Consider the following 22035-nt stretch of genomic DNA (forward strand, 5'->3'; position numbering starts at 1 on the left):
AATCTGCCAACTTAAATGAATACTTAAATGGATAATAAGAACACAAGGACTGGATATATACTTATCTACAATTATTACTAAGGTGATCACTCATAAAGACAGATATAGTTTACTCGGCGCGCACTTAGAATACTATTAGGTTGCCAAGGAGACCACCTGCCCGCGTGTCTGGGTTTCTCTGTGCACATCACTGAGGTGAGTGTCCTTCGCTCACACAAATACTGTGCGATTCATGAGGAAGTCAGCGGGAGGAGATTACATTTATTATATCGACGTGTGCTTGTTGTTTCCGCAGAGGACAAATTGTTTAGTAAGGCGCAGCTCAGGAACATGACGATGAGACAAGAAAACACACGTGGGGACAGTTTTACACTACCTTATTGGGTATTTTAAACCACTAATCATAAACTTGATGAGGAACCATCTGGCATGCTGTAGTGCTCATTTTATCCCAGAGATACTAAAGGAAAGTAGTTAATTCAACGGTTTGTATATTTTACTGTGACTTTAAAAGTGTGTCCGCAGAACGACAAACACAAGTAAGAAGTGAGATAATTAACAAGGACGGTCGGTCAGCAGGAAAGACCATGACGTCATATGAATGACGCCCCCCACGTGAAAAAATATCTGCATCTGAGGCATTAACTAAATCGTGCTTTTTCCCATGCTCTCACCTTTCAGATATCTTCATTTAGAGGAAATCTAAACCGCAAGATCATTCAAACTTAGCTTATTAAAATCCGGAATAAAAAAGTCAGTTTAGATTAATAAATAATAAAAATACGAATAAACCGAGAATATTGCAATTTCTCAAACAAACTGTATGAGCCTTAATTTATTTACTTGCTTTGATTATGCTTACCCTTACGTAACAAATAGCATAAAATGCTGCTTCAAACGTTTGAAATAAATCCTGTCAACAGCCTGATTTTAATCCTAGACTAGAACTCATGTCTGACAAAATACTTTAAATATACGTAATAATAAATTATAATTTCTTTAATATCCATTTTGAAGTACCAAGAACTTCAGTCTCTTTTGGTGGATTTACTTTTAATTCTGAAATCATGCGCTGGTCAGTAACAGCATTATGCCTAAATCCTCATTTTTAACAGGGGGCGCTTTATTTAATTGGACGTGCTCTCCAGACGTCTCTCGCTAAAAAAAAAGACCGACTTCTTATTGGACAAATAAAGGTATGAAAGCAGAAGAAGAGGCAAAACGGTCTTGCAGAAAGGCGGCAGATAACGGGACTGGATGGTGTGTTCCCACTGTCTGACGGATGTGAGTGAGATCATTGCGTACCCGGTGCGGCCACGGTTGGATGTGAGCATTGCTCCAGCAAGTCAGCACCTCAAGCAATCGGACAAAAAGCCATGACTTAACGGAGGAAATATGAGTATCCAGACGGAGGACAGTATTAGTCTGTGCAAAAAGGCTCTTCAAATAGTGACAGAACTCTGTCTTGGAGGGCATGTAGATCGCCAGAGGTGCTCCGACATCTTTCCCCTGGAGAGCTCCATACCAGGTAAAGGCGGCGCAGGTAAATTGGACTCTTATTGTCTTTCCACTTCTGACTCCTAATTCCGTTGTTTTCTAATAAACTTAACTACAGTACACGTGGTTTTCTGCAAGAGTGCGAAAGAACAACTTTGGATGTGAACCTTTTTGCGAATTACCGGTGGAAGATTTCAACTTCTGCTGGGTAACATCTGCTTAAGACAGATGTTCAAGCGAATGATACAGGTTACTACGACCTGAATACGTGTTCAGTCTGATGCAATTTAACATTCAAACATGCTAGCGGGTATTATTTCAATTAGTGTAACGCAAGAATTTTTTGAATGAAGTGATCGATTAGTTTACAGAAATGTAAATTATTTAATACATTATATAAACCACTTGGTACAGTTAAAGACAGTCTGACGAGTCACCTGTAACTTCAGCGCAAGCAACAGGTCTCCTGTCTGAAGACATGTTTTATAAGTGCAGAAATGTCGACTGGAAATCGGAGTCGCTTATACAGCAGACCATGGATGTGTCTGGTTTAATTTGAAATCCAGCATCACACTCTGCTTTCTTACGTTTCGTTGCAGCGTTCTTGCTGCTCCGATTGCGCCGAAATCGTCCGTGGGTCTGCATTAATATTTTATTGAGTTTTTAGACTCCGGTCCTTCTTTACCGCTTACGAAGGCGCATCACGACTGCTTAAACCGCCGCATTAAATCCTTCGGCGAATAAAGCGTTTCGCATCAACTTTGATTAAAAAGTGGTATCGAATTAATAGAACGAGGCACTAAAAATTGAAAAATGACTAATGATGTTATGGCATTTTCAATGATTAAAGAAATCATTAACCGGTGTTGACACCGATCAGCCAAATGTCTCCGATAAGAGCAGACGGAACAAGCGCAGCAGAATGATAAATGAAATTACACCGGGGTAGGGACAGGATAGGCATGTGATCAGTGCTTTTTTTTTGGTGGGAGCGAGTAGACACCCACCCTGGACCACAGCACTGAAGGCTGGAGATTCGGATGGCTTGGCGCAACTTCGTCTGTTTGACCTGCAAATCCGTCAATTTCAGCCAGCTAAGATTTCAGCAGTGCTGCAAAGATTTCCAGCCCTGCGGCATTAGTACCCTGCACAGTACAGACATCCTGCCGAGGGGCAGTCAACAGTGCCGCACAATGGGGATGAAATTGTGATGACAGTTAAAGAAGATGTCCTCTGGGGGTGAAATCTAAGAGAAAATTAGCCATTCTCAACATCATCAGGGAAATTTCTAACATGACTGTTACTTGTGGAATAGTGGCAGTGTTAGATGTATTAAGCAGTAGGTGTGAAATCACTGCTTTAGAACAGGTAGGATTTTAGACACGGTAGAAGATGGGGGGGGGGGGGGGGTAATGACTCAGTGTTTCTACTGTACACTGTGTAACCACATCCAATGGCAGGTTTGAACTGGTTTACCGCTTCATGGACATTCTCCAGTGGTGGTGGAGTTTGTGTATCACAGAGTATACTATTTATTTTGAGGAAGTCAAGTATCTTAATACATTGTCCTGTTTAATTGTCTCTATTCAATTGGTTGGTCATGCAATGGAAAAATGAATTGGGAATGGAATTTAAGAATTGCGGGGGCCGGGATGCAGGGAAAGAGGTATAAATGAAAATCATATGCAAGCATTGGATGTGGGTAAATGAAACAAAACCCAAACATTTATCCAGAAAAGCGATGATGATGATAAATGTATAGCTTATGTACCAGACGAAGCTCGTTTAATTAGAAGTTCCTCAATCTATTTTTCTCTCTCCTTCTCTTTCTCTTTCATGTTTGTCTGTCATGCTTGACCATACTGCCTGTTCTCCTCGGTTACTGTCTGTCTGTCTGTCTTTCTCTGCCCCGGACTCCTGTTCGTAGACATCTCTGTCAGCCTCCTCGCCGTGGTCGTCAGTTTCTGTGGTCTTGCCCTGTTGGTAGTCTCTCTCTTTGTGTTCTGGAAGCTGTGTTGGCCAGTTTGGAGGAACAAAGCTCTCACATCTCATGCCGATAACGCCCCTCAGAGTGTCCCCGGCCCGCCGCCCGAGGCCACACAGCAGGAGGACAAAAAGGCCCCCGAGGTCAAGGTAAACGGGAGGAGCTCGGAGCGTCTCCAAGAGGCCGCCATGAAGATCAGCCAGACCTCGCCTGACATCCCGGCGGAAGTCCAGACGGCTCTGAAGGAGCACCTCATTAAGCATGCCAAAGTCCAGAGGCAGACCACCGAGCCCACATCCTCTTCCAGGTATCACCCTCTGACGTGGCTGGCTCATGTTTGCCAGGCTGGGAGGAGTAGTTAAGGTGACAAAATCTTTCCAGAAAATAAACATGAGGGCCCTTCAAGCTCATTTCTCCTTCTTGAGCCCTTGAGGTACACTCTCAGAACAAAGGGTACAAACTCCCCAAGGTACAAACGACATTAATGTACCCCCAATGGTACAAAAATGTTCCTCAGAGTCCATTTCTGTACCTTAAAAGGTGTAACTGGCTACAGCTTAGGGTACATTTGACAGGCCCTAGAGCAATCGCCAGCTGGCAGATTCCCACAAAATTATAATTGAATCTGAACCATGAACTCACCCTCTCCACTTGCCAAATTTTACTGTTGGGGAACTCCCTTGCCAAATTTTATCATCGGGACCCCCCTCCCCCCGGTCGGCAAATTTTTTGGAGGCAGTGGACCTTGGTGTTGTGTTGCTGATGGAATTTGGCCCTCCAGGAAAAATAGTTGGGGGCCCCTGTACTAGCATGTAAGGGCAAAACACAGAGCAACGTGATGGAATTAACCAGCAAAATGTGGATTTGAATCCAGACCGTCAGAGGTGACAGTCAAACATGTTACGTTCTGCAAATTGATCTGTAAATGATACAATGTGGGATCAAAGCAAGACTTGTGTTGCTCCAGGTGACACAAGTGAAGGTGTCTACAAGACAGAAGGCAGCACGATCATGTCCGTGACGGGGAAGTTTTATTTGTCCCCCAGTGGCAGGCAGATGAAACCTTTACAGCAGCACGGTCCCTATAATCAGAGAGAGAGACCCATCTTCTATTTAAAGTAAATGAGTCACGATGGCACGGCAACAGTAGTAAACGATCCTAGTAATTAAGCGATCAATTCCTCGTCGTTTTAGCACCACGTGCGTGTTTTTTGTGGAGCACAGTGTAATTAGCCGAGCGGCGAACTGGAACTGACACGGGGCACGTCCGATTCCAGAAGAATCCACCATAAAGCCGCACTGGGGGGGTTGTTGTGTCTCCTGGCTTCTGGAGAAGTCCATTACTGTCACACATTTTAGTTAGTCATTAGCACTCTAAAGACCCAGACCTACATGCCGATAACACACTTGCTTAAAAGGGTCATTAGGTCTTCGGGTTACATACTAGTAACAAGTTAGGGTTAATCATTTAGGTGTTGGCACTTTGGGAGCTGGTTGTTTGGTGTGTGCTGGACAGCCCATTAAATGCACATTCAACAAATGGAAGTTCTACATGGAAGTGGTTATGGGCTTTTTCCTAAATGACCTTCATTAGGTCCAAGACTGCATGGCGTATGAGAATACGTTCTCAGCGTCTGTGAATCACAGCAGACCCATAGCACATCGTCAATACATCGCGACGCCCTGTGCTATTTACGGCGTTGTAATTGTACTGTGTGACCCGCACATCCATTCACAGCCGTGTGAGATAGATGGCTTGGTTCCCACTGCTCAAGACGAGGATAGGATGTAATTCCACTGTGCCGTTTTGCCGGCTGCAGGGGATTGCATTGGATTTGGTTTAAAAATGAATTTAATAAATCCTGTTTGTATTGATCCTTTTGGACGTTTAGAACTGGTTTATCGATCATTTTAACCAGTTTCTGAATCCATAGTTGTTGTCTAAATATCTTAATAACTCAGACATGTAAGGTGCATCTTAACCCTAGTGGCCGACTGCTACAGTGCCGACTGCTACAGTGGCCGACTGCTACAGTGCTGACTGCTACAGTGCTGACTGCTACAGTGGCCGACTGCTACAGTGCTGACTGCTACAGTGCTGACTGCTACAGTGGCCGACTGCTACAGTGCTGACTGCTACAGTGGCCGACTGCTACAGTGGCCGACTGCTACAGTGCCGACTGCTACAGTGCCGACTGCTACAGTGGCCGACTGCTACAGTGGCCTGTACTTCTGTACTCTACCTGTACTTCTTTGTATCTGGGATTGTCCCGTTCCACACTTTCTAGACTTCAAATGATTCAAAATGCAGCTGCTAGACTTTTAACTGGGACGAAGAAAAGACAACATATCACTCCTGTTCTAGCTCATTTGCACTGGCTACCTGTGAAATACAGAGTAGATTTAAAAATTTTGCTATTTGTTTTTAAAGCACTCAATGGATTAGCACCACAATATATTTCAGAGCTATTAGTTCTGCATTCATACCCCCGGTCACTTAGGGGGGGCAGCGTGTGGCTCAACCAAGCCTGTGTGCCTGTGATCAGAAGGTCACCAATTCAAACCCAGCCTCAGCACATCTGCAGGTCCTATTATTGTTTGTTTATTCATTTTCTTATTTCTTATATAAATGTGTTCATGTTATTTTATTTTTATATTTCATTGTTACTCATGTTATTTTATTTCTATATTTTACTAGGTATTTTACTATGTTTACTATTTGTTAACTCTTTCTAAACTGGAAAGCACTTTGGGTCAACTCCTGTCGTAATTATATGTGCCATATAAATAAATTACTTGACTAGCCCCGTCTACAACATAAAGTTCACATCCATAAATTGTGGCACGACAGTATATCCGACCTGTAAAAATGTTACAGTATGTCCATCCATCCACCTTATCCAGTATGTTTGACTGGTACATCTTATATTATTATTAGGGAAAGTTGGGGAATGCGAAGGTAGCAGCTTAAATAATGCCCAAATAAATCAGTAAATGTGTCCTATCCACCCCTGTGAGCCTGGTTACTTATTACCAGTGAGTATCAGTACTATCTCTAGGTGAGAAGACACTAGTACACAGCAAATGTTCTTTATTTCTCCATTTGTTTCTGCTGTCACTGTGCTACTGCAGTTGTCGCAAAGCATACTGCAAGTTTTCTAGTCATCATTATATCTGCTGTTTGTGGGGAAAAAGGTGTTAGTTGCTAGGAGACAGGTAGCAGTAATAGTCAAGGCTTTGTGTTCAAAGTATCCGAATGTGTACATAAGGGTAAAACACTTACGAGCTGAAGCGGTTTTACTTCGTGTGGCGTGAGCTGAGGATTGAGTGCCCTTTTCTGTCCAATCCCCATTCCCCAATGTGTCTACACACATGAGTGTGTTTTGGTTTTGATTTTTTTCACCTCCTCTAACCTCAGACTTAAGTCTCGATTTTGTTTGCCAGAGCAGTGCGTTTTTTTCTGTCAAATGTCTCCTGAAAGCCTCAGAAAGGGAAGTTCCTCCAGTAATGCCCCAGTCCCCCATACAATGTGATTCTGTCCTCGATCCACAAGTTCTAAATAAATAGCAAAACAAAGTCAAATCCATTAAGCCCTGAAAAACTCATTGTATATTTATGTAGCAGACGCTTTTATCCAAGGTGATGTACAGTTGAGAAGGCAGGGTCAGACACTCCATGGAGCAGATGGGGTTTAAGGGTCTTGCTCAGGGGTTCAACAGTGACATCACACTGCCAACTATGGAATTTGAAGGAGCGACCTTCTGCTGACAGGCAGAGCATCGTAATCTGCTGAGCCACACATCACCCCAAGCACACTCATACAAGAGGAAGTTTTATCAAAATAATCAAGCTTCAAAAATCCTGATACTGGATATTGAGAGTAAGAGTGTATAATTGTGTTGTGCAGCCCAGGTTTCTGAACAGCTCAATAAGTTATGTACCTGAAATCCAGGGATTAACGTGATTTTCGCTCATGCCCCCCCCCCCCCCTGCCCCTCAGACACAACTCCTTCCGCCGCCACCTGCCCCGACAGATGCACGTGTCCAGCGTGGACTTCAGCATGGACAGCCTCCCCGTGCGGCAGCCGTCCACCAATCTGGGCCGCATCAAACCAGAGCTCTACAAGCAGAAGTCGGTCGACTCGGAGGACGATGGCAAAGAGCCTGTGCCGACGTGCGGCAAGCTGAGCTTCTCGTTGCAGTACGACTACGAGAACCAGAGCCTGGTGGTGAAAATCCTGAAGGCCCTGGAACTGCCGGCCAAAGACTTCACGGGCACCTCGGACCCCTACGTCAAGATATACCTGCTACCAGAGAGGAAGAAGAAGTTTCAGACGCGCGTGCACAGGAAAACGCTCAACCCCGTGTTCGATGAGACCTTCCAGTTTCCGGTGGAGTATGACCAACTGTGCAACCGCAAGCTGCACTTCAGCGTGTATGATTTCGACCGCTTCACCAGTCATGACATGATAGGGGAGGTGCTGGTGGACAACCTCTTTGAACTATCGGACCTCTCCAGGGAAGCAGTTGTGTGGAAGGACATCCACTGCGCGACAACGGTGAGTAGGGCTGCATTTAAGCGCAGGCAGGACTTGTTTGTGTGACTGGACTGCAGACCTGGCATGTTTGGATTCAGAGGTGGAAAATTCAGGTCCAGAAAGTACAAATCCAGACCAAGGTTTTGTTTCAACCAACCAGTTGAGTATAAAGAGTCATAGTCATAGAGTACTCAGGTGGTTGGTTGAAACAAAACCTTGGTCTGGATTTGTTCTTTCTGGACCTGAATATTTCTCCTGTTTGGATTTATGAAAAGTGAAGGTGATCAATTGTCATTGTTGACACACCACACAACAGCAAAATGTGTCCTCTGCATGTACCCTATGTGTGACATAGCAGTTGGCAGCCATCATTTAGTGTCTAGAGAGCAGTATGTGGGGGTGGTGCTGTACTCAGGGTACCTCAGTAGTATCTTGCTCGTCAAGGATTCGAACCATTCATTTACAAGTGCGCCTCCCTAACCACTAGGCCACTACTGCCTCGATTGACTGAACTTACAGTTTTCCCCATCAGCAAATGAGCTTGCTCATCCACATTTTCACCCAGCGAAAAACAGCAGCTGCTGACTGTAAACAGAGAGTCTAATTGCTAGGACACGTGAAGCACCTCACATAAAACATTAGCATTCACTGATAAAGGCATGCGGGTATGAGCATGAGCATCAAAGCACATTAGAAAGGATTAAGGTGGAATTAGCACTGGCTTTTTGCTACTTTTCAAACTCAGAGATGAAGGCATGGGACAATTAGTAATATTGCTAATAGCTAATAGCACTCCACGTAACAGAATATCGCATAATTAAGATCCAGAACGAGAGATTCATTCTTTGCTATAATACGAGAAACGTATAGTGCTCTCTTTGAAAGTAGCTCACATTACTTCATGCCGTTTTCCACTTTGTTAGTTTCACCGTCCATATCATGAAAGGTTCATTTATATGCTTGCCTGATCTTTCTGAGGAGAACGACTGAGTAGCTGTTGTCTACACCAAAGATCTTACATGCTCAGTGCAGCTTCACACTCGCCTGTGGCTGACCAGCAGAACATGTCATCCATCATCAGTGAAACAACGTATGCTTTGCACACAGCTTGGCACAAGCTGCGAAAGTCTAATCTATCTAGGTCATATACATCTACCATTTATCGTGACTATAACAGCCATCTATCAAGTCTATCAGTGATACACAAATACTGACCTGTGTCAGAAAGCATTGTGGCCCAAAATGGAATTCATTATCTGTCACACAAAGGATCAAATTCTAGAAGTATCCTATGCAATCCAGGGTGGCTGGAAACAATAGATGAGGCTATTTAAGGAGTATTAACCTTTTTGGATAAAATCATTGAGTGTTAGCATTTTGGATACACAGGTGAGGACATTGGCATTATTATTCACAACATTTCAGATGACAGCATGGTAATACTAATGTTATCAATCACAGAACCTCAGACACGTATGTGAAAATATTAGCATTAGCATTTGAAGCACCTCAGATGAGAGTGTGGAAGTAATTAGGATGCAGTGGCCCAAAAAGATTAAATAAAAGTTTAAAAAGAAACAAAACTTTGCTGCCTTTGGTCTCATACTTAAGTTTGGTGAGATGTAGGTTTTTGTTATGTGAAGATATTCCAATTCAGTGGTACCCAGGTCTTTGCTTATTCTGCAAATATTTGCACTCCACTAATTAAGGACTTATTGAGTAATTAATTACTTCAGTCAGGTGATGCTACAATGGCTGGGGGCCCCAAGGAGAGTCTTGCAAGCAGCTGTTCTAGTTACTGTAACTTTTAAATGAAATACTGTATGCAGGTGGATGACTGGGCGTCTACAGGCTCTGGAAACTTCTGGCTGCGACTGGTCACTCAGGGCATCAGGCCTGGCTAATGTATTTGGTACCAGTGGGTTTGTCAGGTGCTATTTTTTCACCCAGCAGAGCAGAACGTTCAACTTGAACGGATAAAGCGGCATTCAGGTGCAAACAATACGAACCTGCCTTTGTTAGCATTAGCACTAGCATTAGAAGCTGAGAAAATGCCCATACTGTTATATTGGTATCCACAGGAGAGTGTGTATGAGGGCAGGGGTGCCATCCAACATTCCACAGAATGGTAGGTCATATACATCTATCATTTATCGTGACTATAACAGCCAGTTGCATTGGTCATCACCGTCTTGTGAATGCTGGGAGATTTTTTGATGCTGATATTCCCCAGAAGCTATACATAGAAGCGATGGATGTATTTAAGAATGGACTGCAAGTGTAGCAGCAAATGCTGGTCGCTCAGTTGTTTGGCCAAGGCAGGAAATTGTTTTCATCCTCAGTGGGCCGATGCTGATTATTGCAGTACGAAAATCTTTCTCAAAAATGCTTTAATCTGTTTGCCTAGAGCAGTTCATTGCATTATAGCCAAGCTTGATACAGCGGCAAGTTTTTAATGTTCACGGAGCTTAATTCAGCCTGAATTCAACCAAATTGCACGGACACTTCCACAGTCGGATAAAAGACAGGATGAGGCACGTGGGGTGTCTTACACAACAACTCATGTTAGGAGAGCAACTGCAGAAGAGGCCAGATGAAAAATTACATAGTGTATGTCAGACACAGGCTCTGCAGCCCATGCAGGCAGGAACAGGCGGAAAGTATGATGCATGTCAAAAGCAAAATACATATCTGAAAGTCTGTTTGGGAACATGTGTGGGCTACCATGCAGCTTTGAGGTGTTGCTATTCACTTTCCTTTCCATTCACATTTGCCAGCTGTCACACGTGGCTTAACGAGCGTGAAACATTGATGAGCTAACAGAAGCTGAAGTAAACAAACCCACACAATTTGTTAGCTGGAACAGCCAACAAAGTTCATGCGGAAGGACTGTGGAAATGGATTTGACCGAAGATGAAATACCTGAAAAAACTGTAGATTTTGATAAGCTGTATCTGGAACTGCTGGATATTTAACTTGATGTTTGAAGTATAACAGTCATATTTAACTGGTTTAGGCTGCATACAGTGGGGCATGGAGTCTATAAGGGTACTGAATAATGCAGTGCCATTCTTTCAGAAGGAACTCAGGTCAACACTGGTTGATGGATCATGTCTCGGTCATCATTTTAGGCATCAGCGCCTTATAAATTCTCTATTGATTGCAGATCTGGAGACTGTAAGGGCTATGGCACATGAATATCATAAGTGTCATGCTTGTCAAACCACTGGCTGACTTCATGCACTCAGTGGACGGGGGCATTGTCATTCTGAAAAGCACCCCCCACCTCAAAAAAAAAAGAAAAAGAAGGGAAAATCAGCACTTTGGGAAGATGAAAACCCCTTATTCATTGCAATTTGACAGCAAAGCTGACAAGCCTGATGTTATCGTGGTTTAGTTTTTAACAGACCGCTTTTTATGAAATTGGTTGTGCAGCTAAGGTCCTTTCTGGCTGGTCACCCTCATTAAGGATGGACTTTTGCACAATGTTGCTCTTTCTGATGATGCCATTTCCCTTAGTGCTCCATGACAACAGCACCACAAGTGTTACCACTCATGAAAATCCTCAACTGAACCGTTTGTTTTCACAGAAGCTCTGGTGAAGTATGGCCCACTAGGGATGAGAGTTCATACACTCGTTTGATTATGCCTGGCGTCGAGGGCGACGGCTCAGATATCGGAATGATTACGCAGGTGCCGAGGTTAACCTTTATCCGTCTCTTTACGACACTATTAACCCTATATTACCAGACACATCTGCTTCAGTCTCCGAATCGTTGACATTAACTTGGTCATGTGTGACACAGCCCAGCTCTGTGGACACTTTCCACAGCTCATTCCTGACAACGCCATCAAGACAATGACCAGGAAAATGTGATGTCTGCCAAAAGCAAGGTCATCTGAAGGAGAGGTTATAGCTCTGTGGAAGTTACATGGCAAGGCTAGCTCTATGCTGGTATCCTAATGTATCTGTACTACATCTGGAAGTTAGCTCTATTTTGATAAGGTCAAGGACAGTATTTACTGCTTTTATTGTAGACATTGTCAGCCAATCAAAAGATTTATTACAAATAACAGTGGTGATATCCTTTCATGATTGGATGGTTTTTTTTTTTATCACAGCAGCCAATGTGTTAAAATCACTTTATTCCCTTGCAGTCATGCTTCCCATAATTACAGAACAACCATGTCTACCCATTTAATTCATGACCCCAAACACACTGGGAATTTGATTAATTAATGCATTAATTGCACCTGGGTAGGAGCCCCAGCTATAGATGTAATTAAAACGAAACCTTTCATGATACAGAAACACTTCATTCAGTGAATATCAATTAAAAACCTTCAAAGTTGTTTCGTTATGTAATTGTGGTAAACATGTGGTTTTCTATCAGTATTTTGTGGTTTATTTTTATTACAGGACTGTTGTGTATTTTAGTGACTGAAGATTATTCATCAAGTAATCAAACTTCACTTTTTCCAAGCATCTGACCAGGACTCTATAGCCACCAAAGACAGACCCTGTTTTGTATTTGCTCTCCTTGTATCTCCTAACCATACAAAGGGTACTTGAGCTGCCTCTTGATGGGCTCATGTTTGGAGTAATGGCGATGTGTCTTGCAGGAGAGCGTGGACTTGGGAGAGATCATGTACTCACTCTGCTACCTGCCCACGGCTGGAAGAATGACTCTGACCGTCATTAAGTGCCGAAACCTCAAAGCCATGGACATCATGGGGTCCTCCGGTACATCCTCTTCTACACCTGACCTGCAAAGACCAACCAGACAATACTCAGAATGGAATTTACAGTACTTGTGATTATGTTATTATGTTTAAAGTTCGGCTGAAAGCCAGTGCAGCTACGTGAAGGGTACTGATGTCCTTGAACTTCTCCCCAGACCCTTATGTCAAAGTGTCGCTGCTCTGCGACGGCCGGAGGTTGAAGAAGCGCAAGACGACAACGAAGAAGGGTACGCTCAACCCGACCTACAACGAGGCCATCGTCTTCGACATCCCGCCAGAGAACGTGGAGCAGGTCAGCCTGTCCATCATGGTGATGGACTACGACCGGTAAGTCTCAGTGTCCAACCCCATCCAGCGTTTCCGGCAATAGCCACATGCAAGGGAACCACACCCTAGTGATCTGCTTCAGTCCAGTCCTTAGGTTTAGGGCTGTCTTCCGTTTGATTAGCATCACACAAAACCATTAAGTACACCATCAGGTGGCTTCTGCCCGTAGAGACCTGTACATCCATTAGTAAACTTATCAAATCACAGCTTATAATAAACCACAGGCTAAAAACTTGTTCTGATATATATATTGTAATCTACTGAAAGAATTCTGGTATTCTGTTCAAAGCATTTCTTTCTAGCACTATTTTTAATGTTCAACAATCCCACAGAGACCCATATAAATTACAGGAATCAAGGTCTCTTCTAGGTCTCTTTTAATACAGCCAGTGAAATGTTTTTCCTGTGTCGCAGAGTCGGGCACAATGAGGTGATTGGGGTGTGTCGGGCTGGACCAGACGCAGAGGGCCTGGGGCGAGACCATTGGAATGAAATGCTGGCCTACCCTCGCAAGCCAATCACGCACTGGCATGCCTTGTGTGAGGTACGGTATTAGTCTTTTATTAAGTATATACAATTACAAATGCTACTGGGCTTTCTCTCAGAGCTGTGTGAGTAAATGATATGAATATGACATGGGAGCTGATTCATAAGTAAGGTCTCCTATCACATCTCTGCATCTCTGGTAGTGGGGGGGGGGGGGGAAATGTTTGCTCATGCGTTCGGTAGCCAATACTATGTAGTGTAAACGAGCTTAGTTTCAGTTCAATTAGGCAAGGGGCGTAATTTACATGGAATTTCTGACTAAAGGAACGACAGTAAATTCTGAAAGGTATTGCAAAACCTCACAGGCACTCCAGCAATGCATCCACAGAGTCAAACCTGAAAGAGAAACTTTTCTTTTGCATCACAACAATGCAAGGCCACATTGCAGTGAACAAACGAAAGAAATGATGTCAAGCCTGAAATTCCCGATTGCTCCACACCCCCCTTACAGTCCAGATTTGGCTCTGTCCGCCTTCTGGTTGTTCTCAAAACTGAAGGACACTGAAAAGACATTTTTCCTCGGATGGTTACGTTGTAACTGCTGTGCGCAAACAGATCAGAAACCAACCAGAAACTTTCTTAGTGAATGGAATGAAAAAATGGATAGCGTGTTTGGAAAACTGCGTTGCAGTAAATAGGCACTATGTTGAAAAATAAGTTTACGATGTTTAAGATTTTGATATCACATATTATTTTATATTATCAGAAACTTATTTTAAACAACTGGAGACTAAGCTTATCAATCAGCCTTCGTACAAATCAGTTTTACTGAATACTGCAGTTAAAAACATTTTCCAAAGCTCTCTGATGTTTTGTCTTATTCAAGCCTTGCTCAATGGAACGATAGCAAGCCTGCTCCTGAGATTCTGACCCATGACCTTTCATCGATGTTCTTTAAATATTACGCTCCTGCCTCAAGATGGCAAAGTTTCAAAAGATGCCTTTTTGGTTCACCAGAAAATACCAGGGTGAATGAAAGGGAAACCCCACAAGCTCTCTCCCTCCAGTAGTGAAGTGTTAGAACCAGGAAAGTAGACTTAGGGTGGGAAAAGGAAGAGGTGTGATGCCCAGGATGGGACAGAAAAGGGGACAAAAGAAAAGACTAGAAGAGCTACTTTGGCATTAATCAGATGAAGTAAAACCATAATAACATGGTTATCAGGCAACAGTCATTGGCACTAGAGTGGGCTTCAAGGTCTACTGTGGAGAACACAGCCCAATTATACACAAGAACAAGGAACAAGTGAGAAGAATTCACATAGACCTTTTAGTTACCTGGCCCCCAAGGACAGTTTGTACTATTGAGCAAGGTGCTCTAACTAATCTGCCAAATATTATTGAATATCTAGCTACTGAAATGTCTGTTTGTTCCTGTGTCTCTTTCCTCTTTACAGTGGAGTCTGAGTCTCATTGCTGTGCCCGTTCCCTCCTTGCAGTGGAGTCTCAGTCTCGTTCCTGTGCCTGTTCCCTCTACAGTAGAGCCTTGGTCTCATTCTTATGCCTATTCCCTCTGTACAGTGGAGTCTCAGTCTCAATCCTGTATCTGTTCCCTCTACAGTGGAGTCTCAGTCTTGTTCTTGTGCCTGTTCCCTCTACAGTGGAGTCACAGTCTTGTTCCTGTGCCTGTTCCATCTTTACAGTGGAGTCTGTGTCGTTCCTGTGCCTGTTCCCTCTACAGTGGAGTCTCAACCTTGTTCCTGTGCCTGTTACCTCTTTACAGTGGAATCTCAGTCACATTCCTGTACCTGTCCCTTCTTTACAATGTAGTCTGTTTCTTTCATGTGCCTATTCCCTCTACAGTAGAGTCTGTCTTGTTCCTGTGCCTGTTCCCTCTTTACAGTAAAGGCTCAGTCTAGTTCCTGTATCTGTTCTTTCTCTTCAGTGGCCAGGAAGGGCCAGCAGCTTTGACAGTCAAGGCTCCTGTCCATCACCCAAGCCCCCTCAGACCCCTTAGGACAGCCACAGTGCGACGTCAGTCACGATTCCCAAGATGTCTAACAACAAATTTTATTTTTTGGTTTAAGGTATTAAAATTCAAGTCCTTGATATTATTTTGTAGTATGACTGTCCTGTGTCCTGCACTTTCAGAATGGTTGTTTGAATGTTTCGTATTTCCACTTTGTCTAACCATGGCACACCTCACTCAGCCTCTGGGAACAGAGCTAGACCAGGAATGTTGACAAAAGAAGTCTCTCAAAGACCATGTTTGATTTTTTTATATTGTTTATTTGCTGAAAGAAGCATTTGAAGTAGTGTAGGTGTTCACCGCTAGTATTTTCTCTACAAAAAAAAAGTGAAATTTGGTACTATCTTTCTATGAAGTAAATTATGCTTGTTAATAGTAGATATTAATCTTTAAATTTTAAAAGAAATTAAAAAAAAAAAATCTGAGTTGGTTTTTAAGTGATTCCAGTAATTCCTGTGGTTGATATCAAAGTGAGATTTGGTCTTTGTGCCTCAGTTGTTTATGGATATTAACTTCCATACATGCTACACAAAGTGTTACACATATCAGTGGCCAGAGTAAACCCTTCAAGTTGCTGTATGAATCTTAAAAATGGGTTTTAAACACTGGTGAACATTCAGAAATAAGTATGTACTAGAACTGATGTAGCATTTGACATACACTGCAGCTAGCTGCACTGAGCCAACATCTATGTTCTGCACACAGGTAACGTCATCACATAGGCTATAGGAGAAAGCATTCACCCTGTGCACAACATGAAGCATTCGCTAGTAGCAACATATTCAATGAAAAATCTAAGGAATACCATGGCAGCTGGTTTGTTTATTTAAAGTGCTGCATTTATGCATTTGCTATAAAATTGCTTCATGAAAGTTGCATTTTTCCGTCAGTTCATTAAGATGTTTAATGCTCAACTTTCATCAGAGAGGGGATTCATTCATGCATAACAGTATATTTAATATGACGGCTCTTTAAAAAGCCTTTGGCACTATCAGGCAGAACCATAAAGCTGGGATCTTTCCTATGCATGTGGTCCGAGTGTCTGTGTAGGAAGGGTGAGGTCTGGTGAGCATGCTAACTCTTATTTACTTAATTAAAGGTATATTTTTTGAATGCCATCCACAACTTTACTGTAATGTTTGAATTCACTTAATATACAATGAAAATTGCCAATGATGAAAACGACTACGATATAATTTGTGGGGAGGACAGTTGTTGGTGCTGTGTGTATCTTTTTGTGTAATATTATACTGATCATCAGAATAGTGTATTTTGATTGTCCGCATTACACTGCCACATAACACCTGCCACACCCATGGGCACGAGCTCATTCGAGCTAGTGGGCAGTGTGTGCTTGTATGTCTGTGCGTGTGTGTGTGTGTGCCTGCGGCTTCAAAGGCTCTGTACGGTGAAGGAGCAGTAGCCAAATGATGTAGCCGACGTATCTGAAGATGGACTGCTGGATTGCACTTAAAAATGAATTAACATCAGGGTTATCTTGAGCGGTATGAATTCCCTTTTCTAATTCTCAGACGAAAAACCTTGGATATGCAGGTTTCTGTGAATTTGTATGGCATTTTATTGGCCCCAGATGTATTGATGTTTTATATTTTTTACCAGTAACAGGGTTCTGGTCTCACACTTTTCCATGCAGATCTCTGATCCAGAACAATCCAGCTTTCAAAAGCATGTAGCATGTCAAATAAGCAAAGTTACCTGAATAAATGTTACTGATCATTGATTTGGGGTGGATCTGATACCGTAATGTGTTTTGTCACATTAACTTGCGTATAAATACCAGAAGGTGTATGTATACTGTATATGCACTGTTTATTTTTAAGGCTGTATTTAAATTTCATTGTGTTTATTGTGAATTATGAATATGTATTAATAATGCTGTATTTTTGAGGGGTTGTTCGGTAGCAACGGGCAATTTTGCCTTGTGTTTCTGATAATTTGTATACAAAACTTGACGTGCTCGTGAACAGAGAATCAGTATGACTGTATCATTCTTCCCCTGTGTAAGTGTTTCTGTCACTTACGCTTCTGTATTTTGTCCAGCGTTCATATATATTGGCACTAACAGCAGCAGTCGCTACAAAAATCTTCAGTGTACAGTTTGTGATAACTTTTGTACAGACTATGCGTTTCTTATGTATTTTAAATTAAAGAATATGGAATTCAGGCAATTGTCTTCTTTATGGCATGGTGTTCTTCGGGAACGTACTCATTTGATGTAATTATGATATATAAAGGAGACCAGACATAGGCTTTTGAATCGTTATGCTTCGCACGCAAGCTGTAATGGTATTTATACTGTATAGTGTGTATACATTTCTAATAATGTACAGTGGTACCTCAGTTCTCAAACTCATTAGAACTCGAATTTCTTAAAAGTCAAACCAACCAGTTCGGAAAAAAAATACCTAGAGCTCGATCTGAATCTCAGAAGTCAAACCTTGAACGCCGACCTAAGATAACTTGTACCCTCGGGGAAATGAGTCACGCGGCACGTCTCTCAGTGGAAACAAAGGGTAAAGCTTCAGTCTCAGCCTTGCATTCGCTGTGATAGCACCATGCATGCAAATTATGTAAGTCGCTCTGGCTAAGGGCGTCTGCCAAATGATGTAAATGTAAATGTTTACACTGACTGAATACATATAGACAGTAAAAATACATTTAGACAATGATAGACAGTAACAGTAATTATTATTATATAATAAAATACATTTAAAATGAAAGATTTCTTATTATTTTCATAATAATAAACCATTAATACATTTAATTATAATAATATTGTCATGCTGAGCGGGGACGGAATGGAGACAAAGGTGCAGACGTCAGGGTATCGGGGAATATGGGGTTTAATTACAGGTAAAGCAGGCAAAATGCAGACGGACAATACAATGACTGGGCTGGGGAAACAAACTGAAACGAGGACAAAATACAGAGGGCTAATGAAAACAACCAGAAACAGCTGATCACACAGGGATTTCAAACGGGGTTAACGAGGGGGCGTGGCACACGGAAGGAGCAGACGATCGGGGCAGGACACATTGTTTGAATATTTATTTTCTTACTTTACAAATTACTGTTTTGATAAATGTGCTTAGATGTGTTAAGTACAGTATATGTTTTTCTTGTTTTATCCGTTTCATTTTGTGTTTAAATGCTAAAAAAAACATATTTAGGTGTATTTGTTTAGGGCCGGGAACCAATTAATTGGTTTTCCATTATTTCTTATGGAGAAAATTCGATCAGAACTCGAACGTTTTAGGATTCAATCCGGAGTTCTGAACGGATTAAGTTCGAGTTCTGAGGAACCACTGTATATGTTTTGTTTAACAAAGTGATGCTTAAATCTTTTTTTACATCTACCACTAAACCGTGTCACTAAATGTTTTGACTATTTTAGCCATAAATTGTCGTACCAACTTATCAGTTCAGTGTCTCCGAAGAGCTCTTTTTTAACCTTCCCTTCTGTGTGAAGTTTACTTTTCCATAAGAACAAAACAGAAAACAGTCACCCAGACAGCCAGTCTGGTACTGGACTAAACCTTTTTTCCCCCAGTATGTACTGACTTCCATACACATCCAGTAGACTTTTGGTAAATATATTTTATGTGTGAGGTCAGAAAGACATGGACTATATTTAGCAATCGGAACAGCCTTGGAGAGATGGATTTAGATTAACAGCCCACATTGGTGACTCAGTGCCTGGGAAGAAAACATTACATTAAAAAAAAAAAAAGTCTCGCAATCATGTTCCTTGTGTTATGCAGAAGGGCAGAGAAGTCATGTTTTTCTGCCCATATAAGCGATTGTATCAGTCAGAAAGAATCAGGACCAAGTTGAAACATCAGCTTTGCTAACTAAATCTAAATGACTGATACCAGAGGGGCAGGCCAGTGAAACTGAAGAGGGTGGAATCAAACAGGCATGGTAAGATTCCATTATATGAAGGAAATATTTGTTCATCATCACGCATTGTCTTTAGATGTGGCCCAGTCTTTATTTAAGTTATGAATGCCTGATAGAGCATGATGTAATACTGCATATTCTGTGTGCAGTTTCCTCAGACAGGTAGCAAGAGCAGAAACAGGAAAATGCACATGCAGGCGTAGGACTTCATGGAGATTTTACCGAATGACAACTGATTGTAATGCCTATCAAACCCTGCTGGTGGAACATCCCTAAGCGACACTTTCTTTTCCTTCATTTTATCTCTCCAATCCCAATGTTTTTCCACTTTATTTCCATTTATTACACATTCCATACTTTCTTATTCAATAATGGCTCTCCGGAGCAATGTAAGTAAGCCTCTAAGATGTGCCTTATACAAAAGTTTAATCAATGAGTTTTCCCCTCCAAGCAATAAATTCTTTTTTCACATTTAATCTGTAACTATGCTCCATTAATCTCCTCTGCGAGCAATGGTCCTGTGCTACTTACTCAATAACGAACAGATTATTTATTAAAAAAAAAAAGAAGTGATGAAAGGCCTCAAGAATTATATTAATATGGGAAGAAACGCTGACAAATCGCCACTAGTCCAAGTAATTGGAATTCATTTTATTGAAATAGTTATGCATTAAATCACCCTAATATTATTAAAAATATGAGCATTATTACATTTCCACAACTTATCTCAATAGGCATCGGTTTCCAGATATATATATTACTCATGGGTAGTGAAATATACGATTAAGATCTAAATAATTAAATTAATTCCCTAGCAGAAAGGGAGTATATACTCATTGGCCACTTTATTAGGTACAGTTGTTCAACTGCTCATTAAAGCAAATATCTAATCAGCCAATCAGATGTCAGCAGCACAATGTATAAAATTAGGCAGATACAGATCAGGAGCTTCAGTTAATGTTCACATCAAACATCAGAATGGGGAAGAGAGGTGATTTAAGTGACTGAATATGGCTTAATTGTTGGTGTCAGATGAGCCAGTAAGGGTATTTCAGAAACTGCTGATATACTAGAATTTCATATGCAACCCTCGTATGGGTTTACAGAGAATGGGCTGAAAATGATAAAACATCCAGTGAGCGGCGGCTCTCCGGGTGAAAATTCCTTGTTGGTGCCAGAGGTCAGAGATGAATGGCCAGACTGGTTCAAGCTGACAGAAAGGCAACAGTAACTCAAGTACCTACTTGTTACAAGCAAGATGCAGATGCAGCAGACAAATCTGCAGTGACTGTGTGATGCTATCATGTCAACATGGACCAAAGTCTCGGAGAAATGTTTCAGAGGGCCCCACCTGGTACTGTGAGGTGTACCCAATAAAGCGGCCAGGGAATGTATATGACAAATGATTGAATGCACCATCACCTGCCCAGATCCACACAGGACAGTTAACTGTTTAAGCAATCAATTTAACTGACTTACTCTTCTGTAATATAGACTTTTAGTATTTCTTCCTTCCCCAGATGAAGGGCAATTATTTAATGCAACAGCTCAATCCATTTTTGCATTAATCGTTATGAGAATTAATCTCAAAATACAATTTACTTTGTGCAGTATTGCCATTAACACTGTATTGATTCTCCCCATGTGGCTAGATATCTCCATCTTAGCATATCTATACTAACGTGATTTAATGATTCTTTCAGATTTTCTCAGGTAGGGGTCATGGATTTATTCCCCACACAAAATCTATATTTGCATTTGAATGTACTGATGTGCACGCAGACTACAAAAAAAAATTCTCAGATATTACTTAAGCAAACAACTTTCCAAAGCATTTCTAACTACTGCAGAGGAGGATTTTATCTACAGCAATATCCCCTTATCTTACTTTGTAGGCTGTGGTAAATTAAAAATGTGTTAAGAGAGCACCTCCTCTGTTAGTGTCAGTTTGCGGGTCGAAAGGCTACATTTGCTGTCATTAACCCCTGCAGAAACTTATGGCCGGCAATATGATATTTTGGTCCGTTTAATAAAATATGGTCCATAACCACACAATTTCATCACATTAATGAGGTCATTGAATTACGTTGAAATAAGAGGCTCCAGGGTACCAAGTGTGCTTATAGCTGACGATAGCTTTCTAAATTTAGCACAGCACATCCAGTTCGAAGAGCGCGCTTCTGAACAGAACCTATTTTTCAAAAACCCTGCTTGATCCATATATTTAGTAAGGATTTGCATAAACAAGCTGCCAATATCTTGCCTGGCATTTTACTGTGCTGAATACATTAAACATATTGGCAGACTAATTAGCGCATGGTACTTATTTCCATTTGTGCGAATTAATATTTATATATGAACTTTACTATGGCTGGAGCAGCTATAGAATGGCTCCCTGCAGAAAAAACCCAGACTGAGTAAGAACTCATGAATGTAATGAAGGTGAGTGAACAGCCTTCTCTTCAGGTTCAAATGATTTACTATAACCAAATGAAACAGCATTGCTAATGGAG

At 41.7% G+C, this 22035-nt stretch overlaps 1 protein-coding gene and 1 long non-coding RNA gene across 3 annotated transcripts in view; one reads left to right on the forward strand and one right to left on the reverse strand.

Moving 5' to 3' along the window:
• Positions 1-22035, reverse strand: part of LOC111842415 (uncharacterized) — a 52804-nt gene that overhangs the window by 17811 nt on the left and 12958 nt on the right. Inside the window, exon 3 of the long non-coding RNA XR_002837906.2 lies at positions 12677-12786. This is a non-coding gene — a long non-coding RNA (uncharacterized lncRNA). The remainder of the gene's footprint in view (positions 1-12676; positions 12787-22035) is intronic.
• On the forward strand, positions 1146-17785 carry syt10 (synaptotagmin X). Of its 2 annotated transcripts, none has more exons than XM_072704583.1 (7): positions 1146-1543; positions 3425-3788; positions 7482-8040; positions 12643-12763; positions 12918-13089; positions 13504-13633; positions 15518-17785. In XM_072704583.1, the coding sequence occupies exons 1-7, from the start codon at positions 1396-1398 to the stop codon at positions 15587-15589; spliced, it is 1566 nt and encodes a 521-aa protein (XP_072560684.1). In that variant the 5' UTR covers positions 1146-1395; the 3' UTR covers positions 15590-17785. The 2 variants fall into 2 exon arrangements, with proteins under 2 accessions (XP_072560684.1, XP_072560696.1); XM_072704595.1 differs by having other exon boundaries at positions 1146-1528.

This window comes from Paramormyrops kingsleyae, chromosome 1 (assembly GCF_048594095.1).
Source record: "Paramormyrops kingsleyae isolate MSU_618 chromosome 1, PKINGS_0.4, whole genome shotgun sequence".
Lineage (NCBI taxonomy): Eukaryota > Metazoa > Chordata > Actinopteri > Osteoglossiformes > Mormyridae > Paramormyrops > Paramormyrops kingsleyae.

Coding starts and splice junctions, on each gene's coding strand:
- syt10 (XM_072704583.1), top strand. CDS start 1,396: ATGAGTATCCAGACGGAGGACAGTATTAGTCTGTGCAAAAAGGCTCTT. Junction 1,544..3,424: donor ACCAGGTAAAGGCGGCGCAG/GTAAATTGGACT, acceptor TCCTGTTCGTAG/ACATCTCTGTCAGCCTCCTC. Junction 3,789..7,481: donor GAGCCCACATCCTCTTCCAG/GTATCACCCTCT, acceptor CCTGCCCCTCAG/ACACAACTCCTTCCGCCGCC.